Source organism: Meriones unguiculatus, chromosome 5 (assembly GCF_030254825.1).
Source record: "Meriones unguiculatus strain TT.TT164.6M chromosome 5, Bangor_MerUng_6.1, whole genome shotgun sequence".
Taxonomy (NCBI): domain Eukaryota; kingdom Metazoa; phylum Chordata; class Mammalia; order Rodentia; family Muridae; genus Meriones; species Meriones unguiculatus.
In genome coordinates, this window is record NC_083353.1 from 111352976 (window position 1) to 111379296 (window position 26321).

Genomic DNA, 26321 nt, shown 5'->3' on the forward strand with positions numbered 1-26321 from the left:
TGGTAAAGCTACTTGCAATCCCACCACTCCAGGGGGAGGCTAGGAAATCATAAATTTGAGATCATTCCTTTACATCAGAAATTTGAGGCCTGCCTGGTAATGGAGATTGAATAAGTGGTTTTGTTTAAACTCAAACCATGAGGCTAGAGACCTGGCTCCTCTTCCAGTTTAATTCCAGCACCCCTGTGACGGCTCACAGCTGTAATTCCAGTTCAGGGAGATCCAATGGCTTCCATGGGCATGGCCACTAGCTCTGCAGGTAAAACATCTACACACACTTAAAAGAACAAGCCAGATTTAGTGTTAATAGAAACAAGCCCTTCAATATTAATTATTAAATAAAAATTATGTGAAAACATGGGTTTGGACTGGGTACCTGTATGGAGCCCAACAGAGCATACCAATATGCAGTTTCAGCCAGTTCTGATCTTGTTTGTTTTAGGAGGGCTTGTAGCTTTAATCCCAGCACTTGGGAGGCAGAGGTAAGTGGATCTCTCAGTTTGAGGCCAGCATGGTCTACAGAGTGAGTTTCAGGACAGTCAGAGCTACACAAAGAAATCCTGTCTTGAATTAAGTTTTGATCATTGTATATTAAAAAATCTCTTACTATTGCCAAGATTTCTGTAGATCATACTTGCAGTTATGACAGCCCACGTAGAGTCACAGTGGACATTTTAAGAAAGTTTTCTGTGTGTGAGCTGCAGAAATGTGTTGGTGTACCTTTAAAATCTATTTTATTTATATTTCTTTTTTTCTAAGATGTATTATTTATACTCTGCCTGCATATGTGCCTACAGGCCAGAAGAGGGCACCAGATCTCACTATAGGTAGTTGTGAGCCACCATGTGGTTGCTAGGAATTGAACTCAAGGCCTCTAGAAGAGCAGCCAGTGCTCTTAACCTCTGAGCCATCTCCCAAGCCCTATTTACATTTCTGTATGTGCCTCTTCCTTCCTACTCCACTCCAATTCCTTCCAAAACCCCAACTCCCGGTAGAAAAGAAGGTTAGTGGGGATAGAGAACAGAGTTCTCTTGAGCTACTTCCTGCTGGATAGGGTCATTGGGTTCATTTTGTTTCAAGATATCTTCAAGTTCTTCTTGTCAAAATGTAACAACAGCAACCAGGAGCAGCAGGCTATACAGAGAAACCCTGTCTTGGGAAAAAAGTATTTTATAAAACAATTCTTAAAAAAAGAAAGAAAGAAAGCTGGGTGCAGTGGCTCATGCCTTTAATCCCAGCACTTGGGAGGCAGAGGCAGGCGAATGTCTGTGAGTTTGAGGCCAGCTTGGTCTACAGTGCGAGTTCCAGGACAGCCAAGACTACAGAGAGACACCCTATCTCAACACCATCACCACCACTCCAAAAAAGAAAGAAGGAAGGAAGGCAGGAAAAGAAAGGAAGGAAGAAAGGAAGGAAAGAATGGTGAGATAGCTTATCAGGTAAAGGGACTTGAAGCATGAGCTGGATGACCTGACTTCAGTTCCTGGAGCCATACGAAAGTAAAGAACCCTGACTCCACAAAGTTGTCTTCTGGCCACCACCGTGCACTGTCTTTCATGAACCCACCCCTCTCTCTCCTCTCTCTGTCTGTCTCTCTCTCACACACACACACACAACATATGCACAAAGACTTAAAAATTTTTTAAGAACCCTATGAACTAGTGTTGCCCATTAAGCTTTCAATAGGTTTTGGTGGAGGTGGTTTTAATATTTATTTGTGTGTGTGTGTGTGGTGTGTGTGTGTGGGCACCAGTGTGCTGCAGCTTGAGTGTGGAAGTCAGAGGACAATTTGGGGAGTTGGTTCCCTCCTTCTACGATGTGGGTTCTGGGGATTGAACTCAAGTCATCAGGCTTGGTGGCTCATGCCTTTACACACTGGACCATCTCGCCACTCCTTCCTTCTTGAGACAAAATCTCATGTGGTCCACACAGTCCTCAGACACATGACAAAATTGAAGATGACCTTGAACTCCTGATTCTCCTGCATCCCACTTGAAAATACTGGAGACTGTGGGTGTAGATCAGTTGGTAGAGTGCTTCAGCATGCACAAGCCTTGGGTTCAACTCCCAGCACTAAGTAAACTGGACATGTTGGTACATGCCTGTAATCCCAGCACCCAGGAGGTGGAGGCAGAAGAAGCAGAAATTCAGGATCTGGTGACAGCCTTATCACACTGAACTTGCCTAGTCTCAACAGAAATTCAAGGTCATCCTCAGCTACTCAGTGAGCTTCAGACCATCCTGGGCTGCATAAGACCCTGTCTTAAAACAACAACAAAACATTTTTAAAAAATGCTAGGAATATATGCCTGTACCACCATGCCCAGCTTCACTTCCCTCTTTCTACCTGCTCTTGATGACACTGTTGGTTGGAGTCTCAGAACCTTGGCTGCCTCTGGGAGCTGGGGGATTTCCCAGTTGTTGAGGATTTGTTTGTTAAACTTATAAATTATAATTGAGTTAAAGTTTTTTTTCTTACAAAAATTTTTATAGCACTATGCTACATGCTCAGTCCAGAAGGTTTTTGTTTAAGACAGCGTCTAATGTATCCAAGGCTGGCCTTGGAACTTGCTGTGTTGCCAAGAATAACCTTGACCTTGTTTTCCTACCTCCATCTCCCAAATGCTGGGATTGCAGGCACCATTGTGTTCAGTATTCTTGAGGTGTTAGGAAATGAACTTTAGGCTTTGAGCATCCAGAGCAAATATTTTAATCAACTGAGCTACAACAGCAGCCTTCCTCCTCCTCCTTTTTCTTCTTCGTTTGGTTTTGTGGGTTTTTTCGAGACCGAGTTTCTCTGTGTAGCCCTAGCTGTCCTGGGCTTGCTTTAAGGCCTCAAACTCACAGAGACCCGCCTGCCTCCGCCTCCCGAGTGCTGGGACCACAGATGCGTGCTACCAGCACCTGGCAACAGCAGCCCCCTGTTTCTGAGTATCTTAAAATTGGTAAGGGGCGTTGCCAGGCATATCATCTATTTTTAATTTTTAGACGAGATGTCTCTATGTTGTCTAAGCCTGTCTCCAACTCCTACATTCTCTGCATTCAGGAAGCTAAGGTGTGGGGATCTTTGCCATGTCAGGGATAACTCTGACAGGCTGAGCAGGCTGTGAATAAATTAAGACCAGACTGATAGAAAAGAGGGATTTAAAGAGATACTGCAAAAACAGGAAAGTTACCAGAGAAGGGATCGATTGGCCTTGAGGGAGGAAAAGCTTTTTTTTTTTTTTTAAGATTTATTTATTATTTATGCACCATATCTTACTATAGATGGTTGTGAGCCACCATGTGGTTACTGGGAATTGAACTCAGGACCTTTGAAAGGAGAGCAAAGTGTTCTTAACCTCTGAGCCATCTCTCCAGCCCAGAAAAAGCTCTTTTTAATGGTAGTGGTACTGGCTGGTTTTGTGTCAACCTGACACAAGCTAGAGTAATGAGAGATGGAGCCTTAATTGAGGAAATGTCTCCATGAGATCCAGCTGTAAGACATTTTTCTCAATCAGTGATCAATGGGAGAGTACCCAGCCCATTGTCAGTGATGTATCCCTGGGCTGGTGGTCCTGGGTTCTATAAGAAAGCAGGCTGAGCAAGCCATATGGAGCAAGCTGGTAAGCAGCACCCCTCCATGGCCTCTGTATCAGCTCCTGCCTCCAGCTTCCTGCCCTGTTTTGAGTTCCTGACCTGACTTTCTTCAGCGATGAATAGCAATGTGGATGTAAGCTCACAAACCCTTTCCTCCACTGCTTGTTTCTTGCTCATGTTTTGTCACAGCAATAGGAATCCCAATGAAGACAGTAGTGAAAAGGAGAGTTCTTTGTTGTTTTGTTTTGTTTTTGAGGTGAGACAGGGTTTCTCTTGTGTAACATCCTTGGCCGTCTTGGAACTTGCTTTGTAGACCTGGGTGACATCAAACTAAGAGATCTGCCTGTCTCTGCCTCCCCAGTGTTGGGACTGGTGCACCACTGCCTCGAGCAAAGGAAAGTTCTTCTGTTTCATAAGGTGAAACACCTGTGTGCATTCATATCTGTATGGCTAGGCAGATACTTAATTTTGATGAGTTTTTTTTTTCCCCCTGGGACCCACAAGGTGAAAGAAGAGACTGGAGTCCTGGAAGTTTACCTCTGACCTCTACACACAAGCAATGGTGTACAGGTAATGTCACTACCAGATAGGTAGATAGTATACCATTATCTAAAATGCAGATTCTAAATTATTCTGTTTATTTGTGACAAGATCTCTTTGTGTAGCTCAGGCTGACCTTAAGCTCAAGACTGTAGAAGCTATTCTGAGACAGATATCTGTGGTAATCTACTTTAACCTCAGAACAAGGCTGCTTTAGCCTCAAAACAGGCCCCTGCTGCCTTTGAGTGGAACCACAAATGGTTTAACAAACCCTGGCTGCATACAATCTCTTGCCTTTTGAAGAATTCCTGTTTTAATGAGCAGAACAGGCTCAAGCCATCAGAAACTTGACCGCCTCATGATCAATGCCTGCTGTGCATAGATAGCCTCTATGGAGACTATCTCTTCTTGAGCCTAACTTGGCTTGTGAAGCTTGGTAGCAAATGCTTCTTTTCTGCCTGAGCTATCTTGCCAGCCTAAGACTTCTTGTTTATTCCTGTGTTTATAGAGGAGGGCTTTCTGCCTCTGATCTCCTGGGCTGAAATTATCTTCCTGCACATACCACTGTGTTCACTGTAACTAAGGGGACAGTAAAGAAAACACAGAGTGGCCACTCCATGATTAGGGTTAAAGGCTTCTGGAAGGGCCGTTAAGAGCTGAGAGAAAAAGCAGCAGACTGGATATGGCCAGGGCTGGGGAACTGGGGCACTGAAAAATCATGGGAACTATGAGTAGCTGGCAAGCGAACTAGAGCAGTTTGGGAGGTTTGGAGGAAGTGAGAAGGGCCGGAATGTTAGCATGGACTTTGAGATGCATATAAGTTTGAATAGGGATTTAGGAAGCCTGGAGCCCAGCATGAGCTTTAATATACAACCACCGGAATATGTCAATGAAGAGCCACAAATCCTTTCTGCCACAGGCATGGGAAATGATCTCCTTTGACAGATGGGCACCTATTTCACAAGTTCCTGAGGAATTCTGGCTTTATCTAACACCAGAAATCCTTCTACAGTTCTAGCCAAGACTGGATGTATGTCCTTCCTGAGATCTAACACTCACCACTTCATTTTAAAAGTAAACTGAGTCAGGGATGGTATTTGTAATCCCAGCACTTGGGAAGTAGAGGCATAGCAAGTTCAATGCTAGTCTGTGCTTCAGGAGACCTACCCTAAATAAATAAATAGGCAGGTATGGTGGTGTTCTCCTGTAATCTCAACATTGAGAAGCTTGAGGCAGGAGGATCTCAAGTTCAAGGCCAACTTGGGTTATATAGAGTTCCAGGTTACATTGGGAGACTTAACAAACTTAAACAAATAAAATAAAATAATAGACTACAATAGAATTTGGCATGGTGGCACATGCCAACTCTGGCAGTTGGAATATTGAAGTAAAAGTGGTGTGGATATAAACATGTTATATATATATATATGTTATATATAAACATGTTATATATATATGTTATGTTATATATAATATAAATTTAACTGAATTGCAGATCTGAGATCTCTTCCCTTTGCACAGCCTCCCCTGACCCTCAGATGTAAGACTTGTAAACAACTAGTTGGGCAGTCATTTTCTGATTCATCAAGGAGCAGGCCAAGTCTTGCCTGATAAGGATTCGGTCTGTACCTTTGCAGAGGTGATCCCTGGAGTTAATACAATTTCTTAATACAGCCCTCCCTAGGTAGCCATAAGGATTGGTTTCAGGACTCCTCTCAGATACCAAAATACGCGTAATAGCAGAGCACTCACAATCTATATCCTTCACACCCTCATCACGCCTGCAGGGATCTCTACATTACTTTTAATGCCAATTGCTGTGTAAGCACTGAGCAAGCAGTTTTTGTGTTAGATTGTTTACAGAACAATGACATGAAAAGGCCTGTATAATTCAGGTGTGGCAACTGAAATTACATTTTATTGGTAATATAAAGAAGGCTCTGGAAATAAGGAGGGCCCTTTTCTCAGAATGCAGCATGCTTATTTCAAATGTTCTCCAAAATATCTTTTTCTTCAGCAGGCTGGTCCCCCAACTCTGTGACATGGAGGGAAGTATCAGTAAAACAGCTGAGTTAAAACATAACATCCTGGAGCTGGAGAGATGGCTCAGAAGCTAAGAACACTGGCTGCTCTTCCAAAGGTCCTGAGTTCAATTCCCAGCAACCACATGGTGGCTCACAGCCATCTGTAATGTCTGGCATGAAGGCACATGCAAGCAGAATACTGTATAAATAATAAATCCTTAAAAAAATCACATCCTTGAGAATGGCTGGAAGGTAAACCATTTCCAACAGATGTTAATGTTGTTTTTCCCATCATACACAACCACGTGCAGTAGGTACTGGGGGCTGGTACTTTCAGCTACGAAGAACTCATCAATGAAGAGACACCTCAACTGGGAATTACAGCTGACTGCCTCAGTTTCCCCACTCAATTCCTACTGGATATAAGTCCTGATTTGATGACATTATCTTTCTTTACTTTCTCAGTCATGTTACCTCAGTTGTCCCTTGCTGGATGTTAAACTACTGATTCAATCATGTTTTAATATTGCTCTGCTATTTCTCTCTATCTGATACTTGCTATGGATTCATTTTCTATATACTAAATAAACTCACTCATTTGAAATTGAAAGCACAGTTAACACAGATCATTCAAGAGATAGTACTGAACAGGTGTATAGTTTTATAATCCTAACACTTGGGGAAGTAGAGGAAGCAATTTGGAAAGTTCCATGCCAGCTTGGTTTAGATTGTAAGACTGTCTCAAAAAGTGTTGTTTTTCTTTTAAATCTAAAGGCTAACCAGGTACAGTTAAACCCTGTCTCAAAACAAACAAATCTAAGGGCATACTAAACATGCAAGTATTAACCAATTTATAATTTCCTAAATCCATTATCCTTTGATATTATCTTCAGTTTTGTAGAAAAACTAAAACAAAATTTCAATGAATTTTAAGAAGGAAGTCCACTCTGTGTAACCTTATTTGCTTGTGTCTTCATCACACACTCTGCTGGCCTAAATTCCTGTCAGGTTAGTCACAAAAGAAGGTTCTGCATGCTCACTGTTCTCACATATTCCCAGCAAGACAGACAAACCCACTGCTGTTCAAGACAAGGTCTCAGGCTAGCCTAAAGCTTGTTTTGTAGTGGCAGATGATCTGTATGTTTGTTTTGTTTTTCAACACAGGTTTTCTCTGTGTAGCCCTGGCTATCCTGGAACTCACTGTGTAGATCAAGCTAACCTCCTCGAGCTTACAGAGATCCTCCTGCCTCTGCCTCCCAATTGCTGGCATTAAAGGTGCCACCACTGCCTTGCTTGTTGTGATCTCAAACTTTAATCTCTTGCACCCCTCTTTTAGAGTAAATATTTTTAAAGATTTATTTTATATATATAAGTGCTCTGTCTTCATGTACACCAGAAGAACTCAGATTCCATTACAGATGGCTTTGAGCCACTATGTGATTGCTGGGAATTGAACTCAGGACCCTTGGAAGAGCAGTTGGTGCTCTTAACCACTGAGATATCCCTACAGCCCCTTCCTGCCCCTTTCTAAGTGGTGCTCTTCCTTAAGGACTAAGGTTTGTTTCCCAGGACCTATATGGCAGCTCACAAACATTGATAATTCTAGTTCCAGGTAATCTAACACCCTCTTCAGACACTAGGTAGTCAGGTGGCACTGAGAGGCCAAAGAATTAAAAATTAGTTTTTTGGGGGGTTATTAGATTGAAGTTTAAAGCACACCTGAATAAGGGCCAGACAGGTGGAGATATGTCCAGCCACCTTTGGGAGGAACCAGCCTTACTGCATTCTTTCCTGCCCACTAGAGACACAGTTGCTGGGAAACCCGCCCAGGTCACCCCTCTCTCATAGCAACAGCCAAACTATACCGTTAATGGTTTTGGTGTCTTCTCACAGCCAATCAGTTCAAAATGCAACATCCCCTTTTATAGGTGTTTACCAGGCTGGAATTCCCCTGCTTTGGGCATGCTAGGAGGGACTGGGACCTTTAAATCACCCTCCTACCATGAGCTTGAGGCTCTACTCTCAACCGCTGAGTCAGTGAGGGTATGGGCCAGAGCTTGCTCCAGCTTGTAATAAAAAGATCCTCACGTGTTTTGCAATGGACTCGACTCCTGGCAGTGGGGTCTTGCGAATAGGGCACAACAGGACACAGACATATATATAATTGAAACACTTATATACATAAAAAAACAAAAACAACCACATTTAAAAGGTTTGGGATTATAGTTCAGTTGGTAGACTGTGCCCTGAGTTCTATCCCCAGCAACATATACACAGGCATGCTAGCCTATCCCTGAGACTATAGCACTCAGGAGGCAGAGACAGATTCAAGGTTGTTCTAGGCTACACAGCAAGTTTGATGTCAGCATGGGACACAGTCTCCCCCCCCCAAAAAAAAAAAACCCTCAAACAAAAGCGTACCAGTTAAATAGAATTCAGTATTTTTGTAATTGTGCCACTATTATCACTGTGAATTTTAAACATTTTCATTACCCTCTCCTCAAACATAGCCACTGGCAGTCACTTCCTATAAGTTTTTATGGTTTGCTTTGAAACATTTGTGTGTGTTGGGGGTACGTGTGGACAGTGTGGTCAGAGAAATCTTGCTAGAATTGGTTCTTTTCTTCCACCACGTAGGTTCCAGAGATCCAACTTAGATCATTAGGCTTGCAGCAAGAGCTTTTGCAGCTGAGTCATCTTGCTCATTCGTGGTCAGTTTGTAGTCAATCTTTTAGTTTAGCCAAGCTGGGCAGCACACTCCTTTAATCCCAGCGCTTGGGAGGCAGAGGCAGGCAGATCTCTGTGAGTTTAAGGTCAGTCTGGTCTACAGAAGGAGTATAGCCTTTGTTACACAGAGAAACCATGTCTTGAAAACCAAAACACAAGCAACCCCCCCCCCAAACAAACCTTTTATTTTATTTTTTAAAGATAGGATTACACTATGTAGCCTTGACTGCCTGAAAATAGCTTTGGAGGACAGGCCAGCCCCTAATTTATGGCAATCTTCCTGCCTTCTGAGTTCTGGGATTACAGGCCTGTACAAGCACTGGGACACTTTTATCACTTCTGATCTGACCGGTTACAACCGCCTTCTAATTCCTAACCTCGGGCTGTCCATGTTACTTCAACTCAAGAACACAGGCTGAAACAGGAGCTGGCTAATGCAGGGTGTAGTTCATCTGCTTGCCTAGCTATCTTGACCTTTTTACGTGGAGACACAATCGTCAACTACAAACTTCAACTAGATAACCAGGTTATAAACATCATCATGTTTTAAGTAAATCTTCGTGTTTGTTTTTTTTTTCTCCCTCGGTGGGAAGTATTTACAGTCTATCTTGGACCACAGGTTGGACATGCGTTCATAGAATCAAGGATCAAACATTCCTAAGCCTAAACTACAGTCAGCGCAGCTTGCCAGGCACTTCGAGTACAAATGGGTTACTACCATAAGATTCCCTTTATCACCATGGTGCTTGGGTTCTGAATTGTCTCTGCTTAGACCTGTCTTTCCACCCTGTCTTTCATTGCTTTCCCAACTTGCAGGACAACATCCTGGCAGGTGGCTGAGAACCTGGCTGGCCCCGGGCGGCACTTGTCGCGGAAGGCACAGCTCTGCAGATCTGAGCATCTGCGATGCCACCAGCCTCTTGTCCCACACAGGGATGGGCAGGCAAGCGGCGTCTACCTCAACTTTGCGCTACCTACCACCGGAAATGACTTGGTGAGGGCACTTCTGAAGTCCAGGAATCTAGGATGTGAGTGTCTCTGGGAAAGAGAGGCAAAGGACAGCGCCGGACACAGGTCACGCATGCGTAAACTGACCAGCAGGAGTCGGTGACCCCCGCTTCCGCTCCCCCGACAGAGCCGCCGACTTCCGGCTTGGCGCCACGCTCTGGCCCCGCCCCCACGCTCCCGTGACGGAAGCGCGCCAGGGTGACCTCACCGTCCAACATGGCGGCGGCGGTAGATTAGGTCCGCGGGTTGAAGCAGCCGCCGCCGCTCCCGGACCCCGTGGGAAGCACCTGCTGCTGCCGCCGCCTCCTTCGTCCGTTCTAGGGCAGGGCCGCAACCAGGTGAGGGGAGCCGGATCCCGGGGGGGCCCTGGCAGGGGGCCAAGCGGCTTTCCCCCGGTGAGGAAGGGGACTCGGGGACCACCTTGCTGATCGCCCCGTGCTGCCCACGACTCGGGACCCAGCGGGAGGGAGGGAGCACCGAGCTGCTCCGGCCCGGAGTCTCGGAACTTTGGGGTCCGTTTGGGGCTAATCGGACCTAGCCCCTACGCCCCACGACCGGCGGCTTTTGGACGAGCTGTGTGGCTGCGTGAGGCTCACCCTTGCTCTACATTCGGTTCTGCACACGGATCTTGGCTTCGAGAGCCGGGGTCTGTTTTGGGGGGCTGGACCGGGGAGCGTGCATTTTTTTTTTTTTTCTTGGAGGAGGGAAGCGTGTGCCATTCACTTAGAACGAGTATAGGTTAGCCTTGCTGGTGGTTCCCTGTCACAGTGTTAAATCCTGCTTCTCAGTCTTGGCACTGCAGTTTTGACGCCCATTCCCACTCCACCCCCACCCCCAAGACAGAACAGAACCAACGAGGCCTTCTTACCCTATGGAGGCGATACCACTTACACTAAATCTTTTTTGGTTGTTGTTGCTTTCTTTTTTAAAATTCTCACATTCCCACGGGATCCCACACTTCTTGCCTTCATATTAGAGTACTGTGAAGAAGGAAGCCCAGGCTTCCCAACTTGGGGCTTTTACTTAGGGGGAAAAAAATTGAACTGATCTGCCTAGAATTTCGCATGCTCTTGGCTTTGTTGAGCAATTTACCATTCCCATGTACAAATGTTTGTTTATCCAACAGATCTGTTTTACTCTGTGTTTAGAAGAAGTTTTGAACTATCCTGACAGGCCCCTCTTCCTTCTGATGTTTAAAAAAAGTTTTTGCAAAATTTTCAAAATTTCCCTTGGAGGCTTGTTATGAACCAGAATGTTGATGCACTCTGCCCTAACTTGTGTGACCTTAAATGAATTGCCACACCCTTGAAATACATACCTCTTTCCCCCCCCCCTTTCTTTTTAAACACAGTAGAACATTAAGCAACTGTGTGGGTAGTGAACCACTTATATTTCATATACACAATTGGATAAATGTATCCTCTGTTTATAACAGTGAATTGAAAATATTTAAACTATCACTATATAATAGGCAAGGGCTTTGCAAGTCCCTTTGCTCTGGGTGATCAGGTAGTATTCTATTCTAAATATTTTTTTTTTCCAACGGCTCATAGTCCTTAAAATAACATTATGTTTTGTTTTTTGATCCTCATGTATCCCAAACTGGCCTTGAACTCAGATCCTGCTCCTTCTACCTCCCTTGTATAGAGATTCAGGAGTGCCCAATCATGCCTGTCCCTTTCATCTTTCTTTTTTTTTTTTTGGAGACAGGGTTTCTCTGTGTAGCCTTAGCTTTTTTAAACCAGGCTGCCTCTGTCTCCCCGAGTGCTGGGATTACAGGCATGTATGTGCCACCACACCCATTGCCTGTCCCTTTTAAAAAATTAAATGTATGATTATTATAAGTACTGTGGATGTAGGTGTGTGGATACACGTGTGTAGGGCAGTAGGCGATTTGCTTTTTTAGGATGAGGGGATGAGGAGGATGGGACAGGGTCTCTATAGTACTGGCTGTCCTGAGCTTTCAGCCTCAAACTCGGACATCCACGTGCCACTGCCTTCCGAGTGCTGGGACTAAAAGTGTGCACCTCCACTGCCTGGAAAATTTTTTCTTTTCTTTTATTCTTTCTTTTTTTTTTTTTAAGATTTATTTATTTATTATGTATACAATGTTCTGTCTTCATGTCCACTTGCATGCCAGAATAGGGCACCGGATCTCATTATAGATGGTTGTGAGCCACCATGTGGTTGCTGGGAATTGAACTCAGGACCTCTGGAAGAGCAGCTGGTGCCTTAACCTCTGAGCCATGAGCCATCTCTCTAGCTCTTCTCTTTTTTTGTCCAAGCTGATGTAGAGGTCAGAGAACAGCTCGTAGGAGTCTTCTCTGCTCCTACTGTAACGGGTTCTGGGAGTTGGTTAGGCATGGCAGCAAATGGCTTTATTTACCTGGGAGCCATCTTGCCATTCTGTCCAAAGTATATTTTTGCAATTTTTCTTAGGAAATATTTTAGACATAAAATTGTAAATATTTAGTATTTTCATTAGTTTTTCTCAGTTTTCAGACATTTTGAGCCATATTTTACTCCAAATAAATGAAATTATCACCAAGATGTACAGATGTTTTTGGATGTGTTGATTTTATTCTGTGTGATTGTATGTGCACCCGGTGCCTGCACGGTGCCTGCAGGGGCAGCACAGAGGACACCCTGGATCAGGAGTTACCGATGGTTGTGAACCACCATGTGGGTGCTGGGAACTGAACCCAGGCCCTCTGCAAGAACAGTAGATGCTCTTAACCTCTGAGCCATCTGCAGACCCCGCACCAAGAATTATTTTTTTTTTTTAAATTAATAAGTATTTTTTTCGAGACAGGGTTTCTCTGTGAAGCCCTGACTGTCCTGGACTCCCTTTGTAGTCCAGGTTGGCCTCCAACTCAGAGCAATCCACTTGCCTCTGCTTCCCACAGTACTGGGATCCCAGGCATGTACCACTGTGCCCGGCAAGAATATTTTAGATAGGTTTTTCCCTATATGGCTCTTATTTGGTCTTGAACTGTGATCCTCCTGTCTCAGCCTCTCAAGTGCTGAAATCACAGGCCTTTACCATCCAAATCTGGCTTAAGAATAATATTTCCAGCACTTGAGTTTTGTCCTTTGCATGCTGGGCTCTTACTGAGGTACACCCAGTCCCTTTTGCTGTTGTTTGCTTTGTGTTTTTGTGGTACAGGGCTTGAAAACAGGTCTTCAGGCTTTCATGTGCTCTACTGCTTAGCTACGCGCCTGTAACTGATATTTGTGTTGTTTCTGTTTTTGAGATAGACTCTCACGCTCTGGACCTCACTGTGTGGCCCGTTCTGGCCTCCCATTGGTGGCAGCCACTGCTTTAGCCTTCCGATTGCTAGGATTGCAGTTGTGTTCCACAGAGGCTGGCTGAGAGCCTCCCTGTTGCAGCTTCCTTGAGATACCATTCATTTACCATACTACTCAGTTACATAATGTAACGGCTTTCAGCACATCTAGAGTTGCACAGCCATCATTGGAGTTCTGATCACTTCTCAAAGAAGCCTCAGACCCCTGGCCATGGTTGTTTTTTTTTTTTTTGTTTTTTTTTTTTTGAGAAAAATCTGTATGTAGCCCAGTCTTGAACTTTGGATACATCTGTCACAGTTTCAGTGCTAGGATTGTTAGGTGTATGCCCCCATGCTTTGCAGTAGCCATTTTTTAATCCTTTCACCACCAACATTTCTTCTTTTTCTCTTTCTCTCTTTTTTATTTTTTGGCTTTTTGAGATAGGGTTTCTCTGTGTAGCCCTGGCTGTCCTGGAACTCACTCTGTAGACCAGGCTGGTCTCTATGCAGAGATCCTCCTGCCTCTGCCTCCTAAGTGCTGGGATTAAAGGCGTGAGCCACCCATGCCTTGGCTGGACAGTGTCTTAAGCTTACGTCACGTGACCTTCGTAGTTCATCTTCCAAGTAGCTCGATGTACAGGCTCATACCACAGTGTCTAGCTTATTTAACATCCCTGTGGGGTGTGTACCTGCCTGAGGAGGCAGAGGTGTTGAATTTCTTGGGGTTGGAATGTGAGCAGTGTTGCCTGTGAACTGCAAGCCATGGGTGCTGGGACTTGAACTTGGGTCCTCAGCAAAAGTGGTGCATGCTCTTAGCTATGAAGCCGTCTCTTGAGCACCCCTCCTCCCCCCAGTTTTGTAAAGCAGTTTAGAGTTGTTTCTTTTTTGGCTGTTAGGAATAGTGATCTTGAACACTCACATCCAAATTGTGGGTAGGCATATTTACATTTCTCTAGCACGTACCTAGCAGTGGAACAGTATATATCTGAATTTTGTTTTGCTGTTCTATGGGAAGCTTAAAACTTACTGTGAAAGTCAGAATCTGTGTGTAAGGGGGAGGGTTTCATATTAGGAATTCCCCTATGAGAGCATTATCTGTGAATGCCAACTGCTGAGTGAGGATATTTTTGGGCAGTTGTTAACACAGGATTGAACCAGAGTGTTCCATTACGCATGTTTTAACTGAAGGGGACAATCAACAGTAGAATAATAGCGGTGTCTCTCTGTAGCAGTGCGGCTGACTGGGATAGCCTTTGCAGTTTTACAGATTGAATTTTGTCTGTGTATGTGTGCATGTGTGTATGTGAGTACTAAGGCATGTGTGTGCTCATGCATGTAGAGGCCAGAACTCAATATTAGGTTTGTTTTCAGGACTATTGTTTCCATTTCTCTGTGTGTGTGTGTGCGCGTGCGTGCGTGCGTGCGTGCACACATTTCTGTGGGTTTTGTGTCCAGGTCTTAAGACAGCAAGTACATTACCTATCTCCCCAGCCTCTACTGACCCTGGAATTTGTTTGAATTTAACATCCTATCTGGAAATTTTGAGTGTAATAGCACATGCCTGTAATCCTAGCTCTTAGGGGCCAGAGGCAATAGTATAACTGCAAATTCAAGACCAGCCTAGGCAACATAACAAGTTCCAGGTCTGTGACACTGAAGGACCCTGTGTCCGAAAGAAAACCACCAAACAGAAGATTCTATATGAGCTTGGGATAGCGCTCTTAACATTTGTGAGGCCCTCTGTGTGATCCCCAGTGTAACCTCTTACACTCTGAAAGCCATCGTATATTTAAACATTTGTTGTTTGTTTTTGGAGACAGGGTCTCGCTGTGTAGCTCTGGCCACCTGGAGTTGCTTTGTAGACCAAGCTGGCCTTGCACTCACAGAGATTTGCCAGTTTCTGATTCTTTTGTATGGGATTAAAAATGTGTACTACCAGCCTGGCCCTTAACTTGTTTTTTTTGAAACATGGTTGATTTTGAACTCTTAGTTTTCCTCTGCCACTGAGTCCTGGGGAATTCTATACCACACATAGTTTAATCATTTTTGGTAACATTCAAATTAAGTGTTTATGTTTTTCTGTTTATTTATTTGTTGTGAATGTGAGCAAACAAAACCCTAATTTCACAAACACTGACAACCTTCAAAATTGTATATTAAATTTAAATAAATCTCCAAATCTTCAGTGCATAGATATGAAAAATAGTTTTTAATAAAGATTATTCAGTGATACCATTAAAGCATAGTAAGGACTTATTCAGGGGCTTGCAGAGGACACAGAAACCTTTCAAACAGCTCTGTGGTGGGGTGGGGGTTGGGTTAACTCTGAACGCAGGTAAGTGGGAATTTCTAGCCAAGGAGCAGTATGGGAATTAGTAGATAGGTAATTACTGAGAATAAGATTAAGTATAAGAAAGTCTGACTAAATTGATCGATATCATTCTTTGTAAAGACAGGCCAGGTGATCAGACATCAAGGATGATGAGATATTAAAGATTATTTTGGCCAGGCTGGTGGTGAATGACTTTATTTCCAGCACTCAGGAGCCAGAGACAGGTAGATCTTTGAATTCAAGGCCAGAGTGGTCTGCATAGTGAGTTCCAAGCCAGCCAGGGATATAGATAAAGACCCTGTCTTAGCTTCCCCTCCCCCCAAAGAAAATATTTTGGCTAAACTCAACAGGGTTATTTTGCTTAAATTACATTTTATTTTTACGGATGTTATGTGTGTGAATGTTTGCCTTCATGTATGTGCGCGTGCCGTGTTTGAATCTCCTGGAACTGAAGTCACAGTTAATCGTGTGCTGCCGTGTGGGTACTGGGAACTGAATCCAATCTTCTGCAAGAGCAACAAGTGCTCTAAGCACTGAGCCTTCTCAGCCCTACAGTGAGGTTTTAAAGGGAAATGCGCAGACCGACCTGGAGGGTGGTCTAGAAGCCTGACCACAGTTTGAGCAACAATCTGTCAGGGTTCTGTGGAGGAGAGAAAAAGCCTCTGACCTTGCATCTTTCAGGGCTCTTCAGAACCTTACCAGAATGTCTGAGGTCTACAACTTGTGAGAGACCCTACAACAATTTAAAGGAGTCCGTAGTGAAGCAATAGGAGCATTCTGAGGGGCCTTTTCAGGAGCTTCACCTTAGGCCATGCTCACGATTCTGGTAAACCTGAGGAAGACTGGTAAAACAATCAAACCCTGGTGAAAACAGAAGACTCCCAAATATCCAGTCCAGGAACTCTGCGTTCTTGATGAATCAATCGTTTTAGCTGTAGTGGCCACACTTAACTTCTGCTTTTCTTTCTACTGTTCTGGACTGGGAGGTTTCCGCTGGAACTTCAGTTTGTTTTTATGTTTTCGGTTTTTTTTCTTAAATTATTTATTATTTATACAGTGTTCTGCCTGCATGTATGCCTGCATGCCAGAAGAGGGCATCAGATCTCTCTACAGATGGTTATGATCCACTATGGGGTTGCTGGGAATTGAACTCAGAGCCTTCAGAAGAACAGCCAGTGTTCTTAACCTCTGAGCCATCTCTCCAACCTCCACAGTTTGTTTTTGTTGTTGTTGTTTTTCTTGTCCTTTGTTTTCTTCTTTCTTTTTTTTTTAAGGCAGGGTTTCTCTGTGTACCCCTGGCTGTCCTGGACTTGTTTTGTAGACCAGGCTGGCCTCAAACTCAGAGATCCACCTGCCTCTGCCTCCTAAGTGCTGGGATCACAGGAGAGCACCACCACCACTCAGTGAACTTCCTCAGTTTTCTTCTCTGGTTTTGTTTTGTGATCCACCTGCCTCAGCCCCCTTAGTGCTGAGATCACTCCCACTGCTTCTCAAAAAAGTTGTTTTTTTTTTTTAAATTGTATGTGGAGCAGGTATGTGCCATGATACACATGTGGAGGGGGAGAAGATGTATGCCATGATACATGTGTGGAGGGGGAGCAGGTGTGTGCCATGATACATGTGTGGAGGTCAAAAGACGATTTGTGTACGTATATACTGTAGGAAAAACAAAGTAATAGGAATAAACAAATCTTTTAAAAAGGAAAAGGCCAGACTGGAGAGATGGCTCAGAGGTTAAGAACACTGGCTGTTCTGCCTAAGGTCTTGAGTTCAGTTCCCATCAACAACATGGTGGCTCTCCACCATCTACAATGAGATCTGGTGCCTTCTTCTGGTGTGCAGGCACACATGCAGGTAGATTTTTAATAAATCTTAAAAAAAAAAAAAAAAAAAGGAAAAGGCCTTACAGTGGTCAGGCACTTGTCTAGCAAGAGCAAGGTTGTAGGTTCTATCTCTAGTACCTAGAACCAGAGGGAAGAAAACTTTTGTCTTCTATTTCAAGAATGTAATTATGCTCCTAGATCTATGTGTGAGCGTGCATGTTTCAGAGACTTCTGGATACTGAACTTGAGTATAGCACTCTTCATAGAAGGTAATTGATGGGAAGGTGGCCCTCCAGGTGGCTGAACTGGTAGGGTGTTTACTGCCCTCATAATAACCTGAGCTTGATTCCTGGAATCCACGTGTTGGAAGGAGAGAATCAGCAATCCAGGTATCCTCTGCTTCCATCCACATACCATGGTGGCACACACAGTAAGTTTTAAACTTGATGTAGAGGCTGGAAGGCTGGCTCAGTAGTTAATCTAAGACCACTTGTTCAGTTCTCAGTACCCGAGTGGTAGCTCACATCCGTCCACTCCAGTTTCAGGGGATCCATAAACTCTTCTGACCTCTGAGGTACCAGGCACCTATGTTACACGTAGGCACAGCATTCATACATAACATAGGTCTAAAGTGTTTTAATTGCTGTAGAATTTCTATAGACATTTAAATAAAATTAGGCTTCAGTAAGAGCCCAGTTTGAAATAGTAAAACTAATTAAAGCTCTTTTAGATAGAAAAGTTACTCAGGAAAAGAGTATTGAGTTGCTAAAAGAGAGTGAGTTAGGTAGCTAGGCAGGGGTGGTGCATGGATTAATCCTCTAGAGGCAGATCTCTGAGAGTTTTATGCCAGCCTGGTCTACAGAGTGAGTTCCAGGAAAGCCAGGGCGACACAGCTGTCTCAGAAAACCAGAAGTGTGAATTAGGCACCAAGAAAGCAAGCTGCGGAGACAGACAGGAGCCAAGGAGAAGTGATTAGACTCAGCTAGGGTCAGGTTACTGCCACTGGCTCGTTGCAACTGCCCCTTCTAATTCACAGAAGATTAAATAGATGGGATGTCCCACAAAAAGAAAAATGGCTTTATGGCAGCTAGACAATAAGTAAGCAAAATAATAGAAAGGCAAATGTCCATTATAGATAGTGTTGCTGCTGGCTGATACATGGTAGACCTCAGAAAACTTATTTTACTTATTTGTTTATTGGTGTGTGTATGTGTGTGGTGTGTGTATGTGTGTCCCGCATGTGCCTCCGTGTGAGTATGGAGGTCAGAGGACAACTTGTGGGATGCTAGGTGCAATTTATAATTCAAAAAAGGTCTTCATTTTAAATTATGTGTATGTATGTGCACAAGCCCATGGAGCCCAGAGACATCAGATTCCTCTGGAGCTTGAGTTACAGGTGGTTGTGAGTTGACTTGCGTGCTGGGAACTGAAGGTGGTCCCCTGCAAGGGCATGCTCTCAACCGCTAAGCCTTGCTTCCAGCCCCACAATCCATGGTACAGAAATTGCTTGCCATTCTGTGTAGCTCCATGAAGTCTTACAGGTTGCTGTGTCCTTCCAGGGAAGTGAATTGTATCTTTGTCCAACATATCCACCTAGTTATGAGTATATGTAGATTTATTATTAAAAGACATGAAAAAACAGAAGTGGGGTGGGATTCAGGATATCTCCAATGAGTTCGCCACGTGAGTGGGAATAGGGAAATGAGGAAGTTGCAGTGAGATGGCTCATGGGTAAAGGTGCTTGCCGTGCAGTCCTGGCAACCCGAGGTGGATTCCCAGAAGCATGAACTGACCCCACATGCACACTACGGCATGGTTGGCCCTCCATCAGATGGTGCAGAAGTAAACAAATAGACGAGTAAAAAACCGGAAAAGGAAAATTTTCCCTTGATTTGAATAGTTAAGTTACTGTTTGTATAGAAATAAAACAGTTAATTTTTAAAGATTATTGGAAAGAAAACTGTGGAGACATTTACTTGGGGAGTTAGATGAGGAATTGGGATCAGTGGGGAGATGGATTGGTTTAAACTGAAAGAAACTTTTTGTTTTTAGGTTTTCAGCATCCTTAAATAGACCTCCTGGGAGCTCCCTCAGCCAGTTCAATGGCGTCCTCTACTACTGTGCCTCTAGGATTTCACTATGAAACAAAGTATGTTGTTCTCAGCTACTTGGGACTTCTCTCTCAGGAGAAACAGCCAGGTCCCTCACCCCAAGGTACTGTCTTTGGCTTATGATGATTGTGTTGCTCATTATAAGGATGTGATCTGTAGAAGTATTTGCATCTGAGTAATCCCACACCTGTTCCACTCCTAGTTGCAACCATTTTTAATGGTTTTTGCATTGTTTCGATTTTTTTTGTTTTGTTTTGTTTTTTTTTTTTCATTTTGTTTCTTTTCAAAACTTATTTACTTACATAGGGAAATCAAGGCCAGTCTGGGCTACACAAGACCTTGTAAGACACTACAAGGTGTCTTACACTAAAAGGCTCAGTAGGTAAAGGGGCCTTGCAGAAAGCCCTATGACCTGAGCTTCATCCCTGGAACCCACTAGATAGAAGGAATGAACCTATCTGAAGTGTCCTCTAAACTGTAGGCATGTGACATGCTGTGCCTGCACACACATTCAGGCTAAATTAAAACAAAATTTTTTAATTGACTATTGTATATTAAATCAGATAGCTGATACTTTTTATTTTCAGTATACTGTTCAGTATTATCATGTTGTATGTACTTACCTTTATTTAAAATTGTTTTATTACATTTATTTATCGTGAGATAGAGGGAGGAAGGGAGACAGGCAGGGATGGAAGGAGGAAGAACAGCCAGTTTGTGAGTTGGTTTTCTCCTAGTACCGTGTGAGTACTGGGGATGGAACTCGGGTTGCTTTCATGGGAGTAGCTTAGTTACTATGAGAGTGGGTTTATTTTGGGGTTAGCAAGATGGCTCCGAGGATAAAGATGCTTGTTGTGCAAGTACGGTGGTGACCTGAGAACCTTCCTGAAAAAACACTTCACTTCTGCATGTAAGCTGAGGTGTGCGCATGCACACACATAAGTAATACAGCATTTGTAGCTGGGCGTGGTGGTGCACACCTGTAATCCCAGCATTCTGGGAGGCAGAGGCTCGCGGATCTCGGTGAGGCCAGCCTGGTCTACAAAGTGAGTCCGGGACAGCCAAGGTTATACAGAGAAATACTGTCTTGAAAAACAAAACCAAATTGTAATAAATAAATAAATAAATAAACAAACAAATAAACAAATAAATTTTATTTAATTAACAAAAACAACAAACCAAAAAATTTTTTATAGTGAAAAACATCAAAAGTAGTCTAAAACCAGAACTGATCTTGTATTGCTCATGTCGTCTCTCTCCCTTGTCTCTTTTTGTGTTGTTTGTATTGTGCTTTTTGTTTTGTTTTTGTTTTGAGGTAAGTTCTCTCTCTGTATCCCTGACTGTGTGGCAGTTACCTTCAGCTCTGGGATTAAAGGCCTAGACCAGCACTCCTGAATCTCTCCGAAGACTCTCTGAGTCCTGGAGGGATGCGGTGTGGATAGACCGCTGAATCTTTGGAGGTTACAGGTTCCACATACTGAACTCAGCGTTTGGTTCCAGAGATTGGCGGAGTGGTTGACCCTGTGCTCAGGGTTGTCATGCTGTCTCGTTGACAAGATTTGCTTACTTCTGTCTTGCTGTCCACTTCTAACATTACATGCATTTGTCATCAGGTATGGCTGTGTCTTCATTTTCATTTGGATCAAGATAGTGCTTTATCTTTGGATTCTTCTCTTTGACTTTTGTGTTACAGGTATACTAATTAATTTCGTATTCGGGGATTTTTATTTTTATTAGCCTTTTTATTACTGATTCTGAGTTTAATTCTGTCGTTGTCCGATTTAATGCAGCATGACTTAACTCAACATCATAAATTTTTCTTGCTTGGCTACCAACTGAACCACTTTGAAGCTTACTTTTCATTGTCTTGTTTTCATTTCTTTCTTTCTTTGTTTTTGTTTTTTTGAGACAGGGTTACTCTACATTTTTTTTTTTTTTAAAGAAATACTCCTGTTACTGAATGCCCCATTTTAAGTATTTTAATTTTTCTTATCATTGGTTCCCTGCAAATTGGGAGTATTTTGATGAGTTTTTATAGTTGCTGATATTTTTGATTTTTGTATTACAGGATAGTAAACACCATACTTTGCCTTTTCCTGATAACAGGAATGTACGCCATTGTGCCTTAAAGCTAGACGTTTCAAACTTTTCTTCCTGCTTTCCTACTTCATACATTGTTATTTGCAGGTGAAGTAAAAGAGAAAGCTGTGGTGTATTGGCTGGCACACCAATGAATGGTGGCTGAATGGCGAGTAGGTACAGCAGTATCCCTGCAGTTTGTGACGAGCAGCAGGTGAAGCCAAAAACAGTCTGGCTTGCAGCTGTCGTCTCTGCTGGCCCCAAAACAGCCCTCAGCTGCACACAGAGGAATGCGGCTGTGCTCCAGTTAATTACACTTTGGGCCCTGAATTTCCTGTTCATTCGTCTCTCTGTTCTTGTCTTTCTTTTTGGTAGTACTGAGACTGAATCTGGAACATTAGGAACAAACAAATACTAAACTGACAGCTGTGCCCCTTTTCACCCATCTGAAAAGTTAGTGAAGCAAAAGTTACTTTTATGTTACTTACAGGTCTGTCTCCAGGAATTCAGAGATTTAGTGTTTATTAGTCTTTTATTACCGGTTCCTAGTTTAATTCTCTTGTGGTCTGGTTAAATGCAGCATGGCTTTATTAACTCAACATTATAAATTATTCTTGCTTGGCTACCAAGGTGATAGTAACAGTATGGGAGTGTTGGCTAAGGCCACATCATTTGCTATTAACTTCTTTTTCTAGATTCTTGCAGTCCCCACCTTCACAGCTGATTTTGTGTACATGTTTGAAGTTTCTGTTTTTAAAATTTACCTTCCTTCTGGGTGCTGGAGAGATGGCTCAGTGGTTAAGAGCACTGTCTGTTCCAGAGGACTGTGGCTTAATTCCCAGCACCTACATGGCAGCTCTTAGCTGTCTGTAACTTCTGTTTCAGAGGATCAGACACTATTACACAGACATGAGTGCAGGCAAAACACCTATGAACATGAAATAAATTTTTTTAAAAAATTACTCTCTTCCTTCTCTCTTCCTCCCCTTTCTTTTGAGACAGCATTGTGGCCCAAGAAGGCCTTGAACTTTAGCTTCTCCTGTCAGTCCTTCAAGTATATATTGTCAGCCTCTGTTTTTGCAGTAGTTAAACAAACAACAAACAAAATGTTTGCTACCCAGGCTTGAGACATTAGAAATCCTTTAGTTCTTTTTCATTTGTTTTGATACAGGATCTCTCTATGTAGCCCTGGCTGTCTTGGAACTCTTATGTAGGCCATGCTGGCTCTCACTCACAGACGCCTGCTTGCCTCCACTTTCCAAGTGCTGGATTAAGGTGTGTGTCTCCCGGCCTGGCTATCCTGTAGTGTTTTGTTTTGCTTTGTTTTTTTGAGACAGGGTTTCTCTGTGTAGCCCTGGCTGTCCTGGAACTCGCTTTGTAGCCCAGGCTGGTCTCAGACTCCCGGAGATCCGCCCGCCTCTGCCTGAGTGCTGGAATTAAAGTGTGCACCGCCGCTGCCAGGCTGGTTTTCTTGTAAGGTCAAGCACACAGTGTGTATACATGAGCGTTTTTTCAAGACAATGTTTCTTTTTGTGGACTTGGCTGTCCTAGAACTCACTCTGTAGACCAGGCTGACTCACAGAGATCCACCTGCCACTGCTGGGATTAAAGCACCACTGCCCTGTTTTTAACAGAAGTGGTAGGGATAAACCAGGGCCTTGCTGTGCTGAGTAAGTAGTCTACCACTGAGCCTCATCTCTAGTCTCAGTAAGCTACATTTTAAGGGGCACTGAGGCAGTCTTACCACTTGTAGTCCCACTTGGCCTCAAGTTTGTGACCTGTCTGCCCAAGCCTTCTGTATGCCGAGATTACACGCCTGTACCACAAGCAGGGCTTAGGGTAACCTTCCTAAAAGAAAACACTAGTTTCTTCTTGCTGCCTTGTTACCCTGTGTATTCCCTGAGAGGTGATGTAGAACTCAATCCTGCCATCATCTATGAATAGATTTTATTATAGCGCTGTGGTTAGGGTTTGCTTTCAAGTTTGTGGAGCAGTGAATGTGAGAAGCGGCTGAGTAAGGTGGTGCTGTTCATGACGGAGGATTTTCTGTCACATTACAGATTTGTCATTATTTCCTAAATGAGTCGTGTTCTGGGTGTAGACTTCTGAGTAATGAACTCTTCCATACTTTTCCTCAACTAGTTAACGCTTCTGTTCTGCACTAGTTTGTGTTAGTTACTTTTTTCTTCTGTGTGTTTTTTGTTTGTTTTTCTTTGATATAGGGCCTCTTTTAGCTTGGCTGGCCACAATTAACCTGGGATTACCAGTGTGAGCTTTCGTAGTTTGAATTGTATTTTTTGACTACTTGAAATTCTTCTGCCTTTCATAGTTTATGTCAACTATAACCTTACATACTTGGCATAGACTACCTCGTCTCTCTGCTCAGTAGCACAAAATAAGGAGACATCTCTGTTCTTTTTTTTGTGTAGCATTGGGGGTTGAACCCCAGGCCTCGTGGATGCTAATTATGTGTCCTACCTCTGAGTTACAGCCTTAGCTTTCTTGCATTATTTTTTGAAAGGATAGTTGTCAACAGTAATGTGATAGTCAAATGCATGTGTATGTATGTTTATACTATTTGGAGGAAATGTTTTATTCCTCCTAAAACTGCTAGTGCCTGCTGTTTTTCTAATTTTCTATGAATTTGACTCTTTTAGGTATTTCATATAAAATATTTGTCGTTTTGTGATCTGTGTTTCACATTGTAGCGTGCATATATGAATATATGTACAGACCATATTTTGTTTATCCATTCCTCTGTTTTCAGAGATTTGGGTTTTCCTACATTTTGGCTACTGTGAGAATTCTACCTTGAACATGGATGTACAGTTTCTGCTTAAGTCCCTGCTTTCAATTCTTTTGTTATTTTGAGACTAGGTCTCATGTAGCCCAGGATAGCCTTGAATTCTTTCTGTAGCTGGAGGGGACCTTGAAGTCCTCTAGCTTCTACCTCTGAGTGTTGGAATCATAGGTCTATGGGCTTTGAGATGACTGAGCAGGTGAAACATGCCACACAAAACATACCTGCTTTATGTGACTGTAGGGATGGAACCCAGGCCTTTATGTATGTGGGCAGGCGCGCAGCCAGCTGAGCTACATTCCTGGCTCTTGCAATTCTGTCTGGTATACCTCCCAGATATAGGACTGCTTTGTTGTATGTAATCCTTTATCTAAATTTTATTTATTTATTTAGACTTTTTGAAGTTGGGTGTCAGGGGAGCTCAGTTCCAGACTGGCCTGGAACTCACTGTGTAGCCTAATTTAGCTTCAAACTCCTAAGATTATTATAAATGTGAACCACCATACTTGTGTGTGCGTTTGTGTGTTATGTATATGGAGGTCACAAGACAACTTGGTAGAGTCGGTTCTCTCCATTTTCATGCGAGTTCCGAGGGCTGAACTCAATTCACCACACTTGTGTAGCATCAGCCTGCTGAGGCGTGATAAGCCCTTAGCCTCGGCCCTTGGTATGAGCTTGTATTTTTGTAGTGGCTAATGCTGTTGTACGTACTTTTGTGTGCTAGCTGGCCATTTGTGTGCCTTTGGAGAAGATGTGTTTCCTATCCTTTTTCTGTTTTTGTGTAGGTCATTTATCTTCTACCGTTGAGCTGTAGGGATATTCTGTCTATTCTAGATCCCAATGTGGTTTCCAGGTTTGTTTGTTTGTTTTCCTTCCGTTTAGTGATTTGTCCTTTTTACTTTCATCGTTTACTTCCTGCTATTAAATTTTCATTTTGGTGAGGTTCAGTGTTTGTTTTCATTGATTTCTTATGCTTTTGATGTTACTGCAGAAAGCACTGCCTAGAGTTTCATAACTTTATCTCTCAAATGTAGGTCTCTGATCATTTTTTTCCCCCCAAGATGGGGTTTCTCTATGTAGCCTTGGCTGTCCTGGACTTGCTTTGTAGACCAGGCTGGCCTCGAATTCAGAGTGATCTGCCTGTCTCTGCCTCCCCGAGTGTTGGGATTAAAGGTGTGTGCCACTTGGCTCCCTCTAGTCAATTTTTTGTGTGATGTGTGTGTATGTGTGTGTGAGTGTGAAGTAATAGTCGGTTGATTCTTTGGCTTTAGAATATTTAGTCCTTGACCATATATTGAAAATGTTTTTTCCTTGAGTAGCTTTGATACCCTTCTTAAAAAGTAGTTGACAGGACGGATATGGTGGTGCACGTTTGTCATTCCATGTGAATTTTAGGAGTCTAAATCAGGAAGATGGTGAGTTTGAAGCCAACCTGGGCTACCTAGTAAGATTTAGTTTTAAAAATAGGTAAATTTGGTTAAAAAGAATAAGTAGATTTAGTATAAAAAATAACTAAATCTTCATAGTAAATATAACTAAATCTACGTAGATTCAGTTTACAAACCTATCAAATCTATGATCATAAATCTATATTTCTAGTTTTAAACTAAATAATGTAGGTTTTATTGTAATCTACTATTCTTTGTTTCTGAGGTAGTCTCATGTAGTAACCTCATTCTCTGGACAGTGAGAGTCCAGCGTGTGAGGCTTTATGCTGTCACTCTTTACAACTTATAAATTTGGGAGGTGATGTTAGTTGAGGTTCATGTTTGTTTATCTTAATTTACTTTCTTTGCTGTGGTAAACAGCATGACCATGGGGAGGAAAGGGTTTATTTGGCCATGTTCTGAACACAGTTCATTGAGGGAAGCCAAGGCAGGGGCTCAAGCAGGGCAGACAGCTACAGGTGGAGCTGAGGCAGAGGCCATAGAGGAATGCTGCTTAATGGCTTGCTCCTCATTGCTTGCTCAGACTGTATTCTTCTACAAAAGAGGATCACCAGTCCAGGATG

The 26321-nt window shown here is 43.1% G+C and overlaps 1 protein-coding gene across 2 annotated transcripts in view; it reads left to right on the forward strand.

The window, feature by feature from the left end:
* The first annotated feature begins 10080 nt into the window (after positions 1–10080).
* Positions 10081–26321, forward strand: part of Bcl2l13 (BCL2 like 13) — a 47149-nt gene continuing 30908 nt past the window's right edge. The window contains exons 1-2 of one of the 2 annotated variants that reach the window (XM_021632611.2): positions 10081–10216; positions 19373–19534. In XM_021632611.2, coding sequence (XP_021488286.1) covers positions 19423–19534 — 112 coding nt within the window. In that variant the 5' untranslated portion in view covers positions 10081–10216; positions 19373–19422. The remainder of the gene's footprint in view (positions 10217–19372; positions 19535–26321) is intronic. The other variant, XM_060384102.1, reaches the window with a different exon arrangement.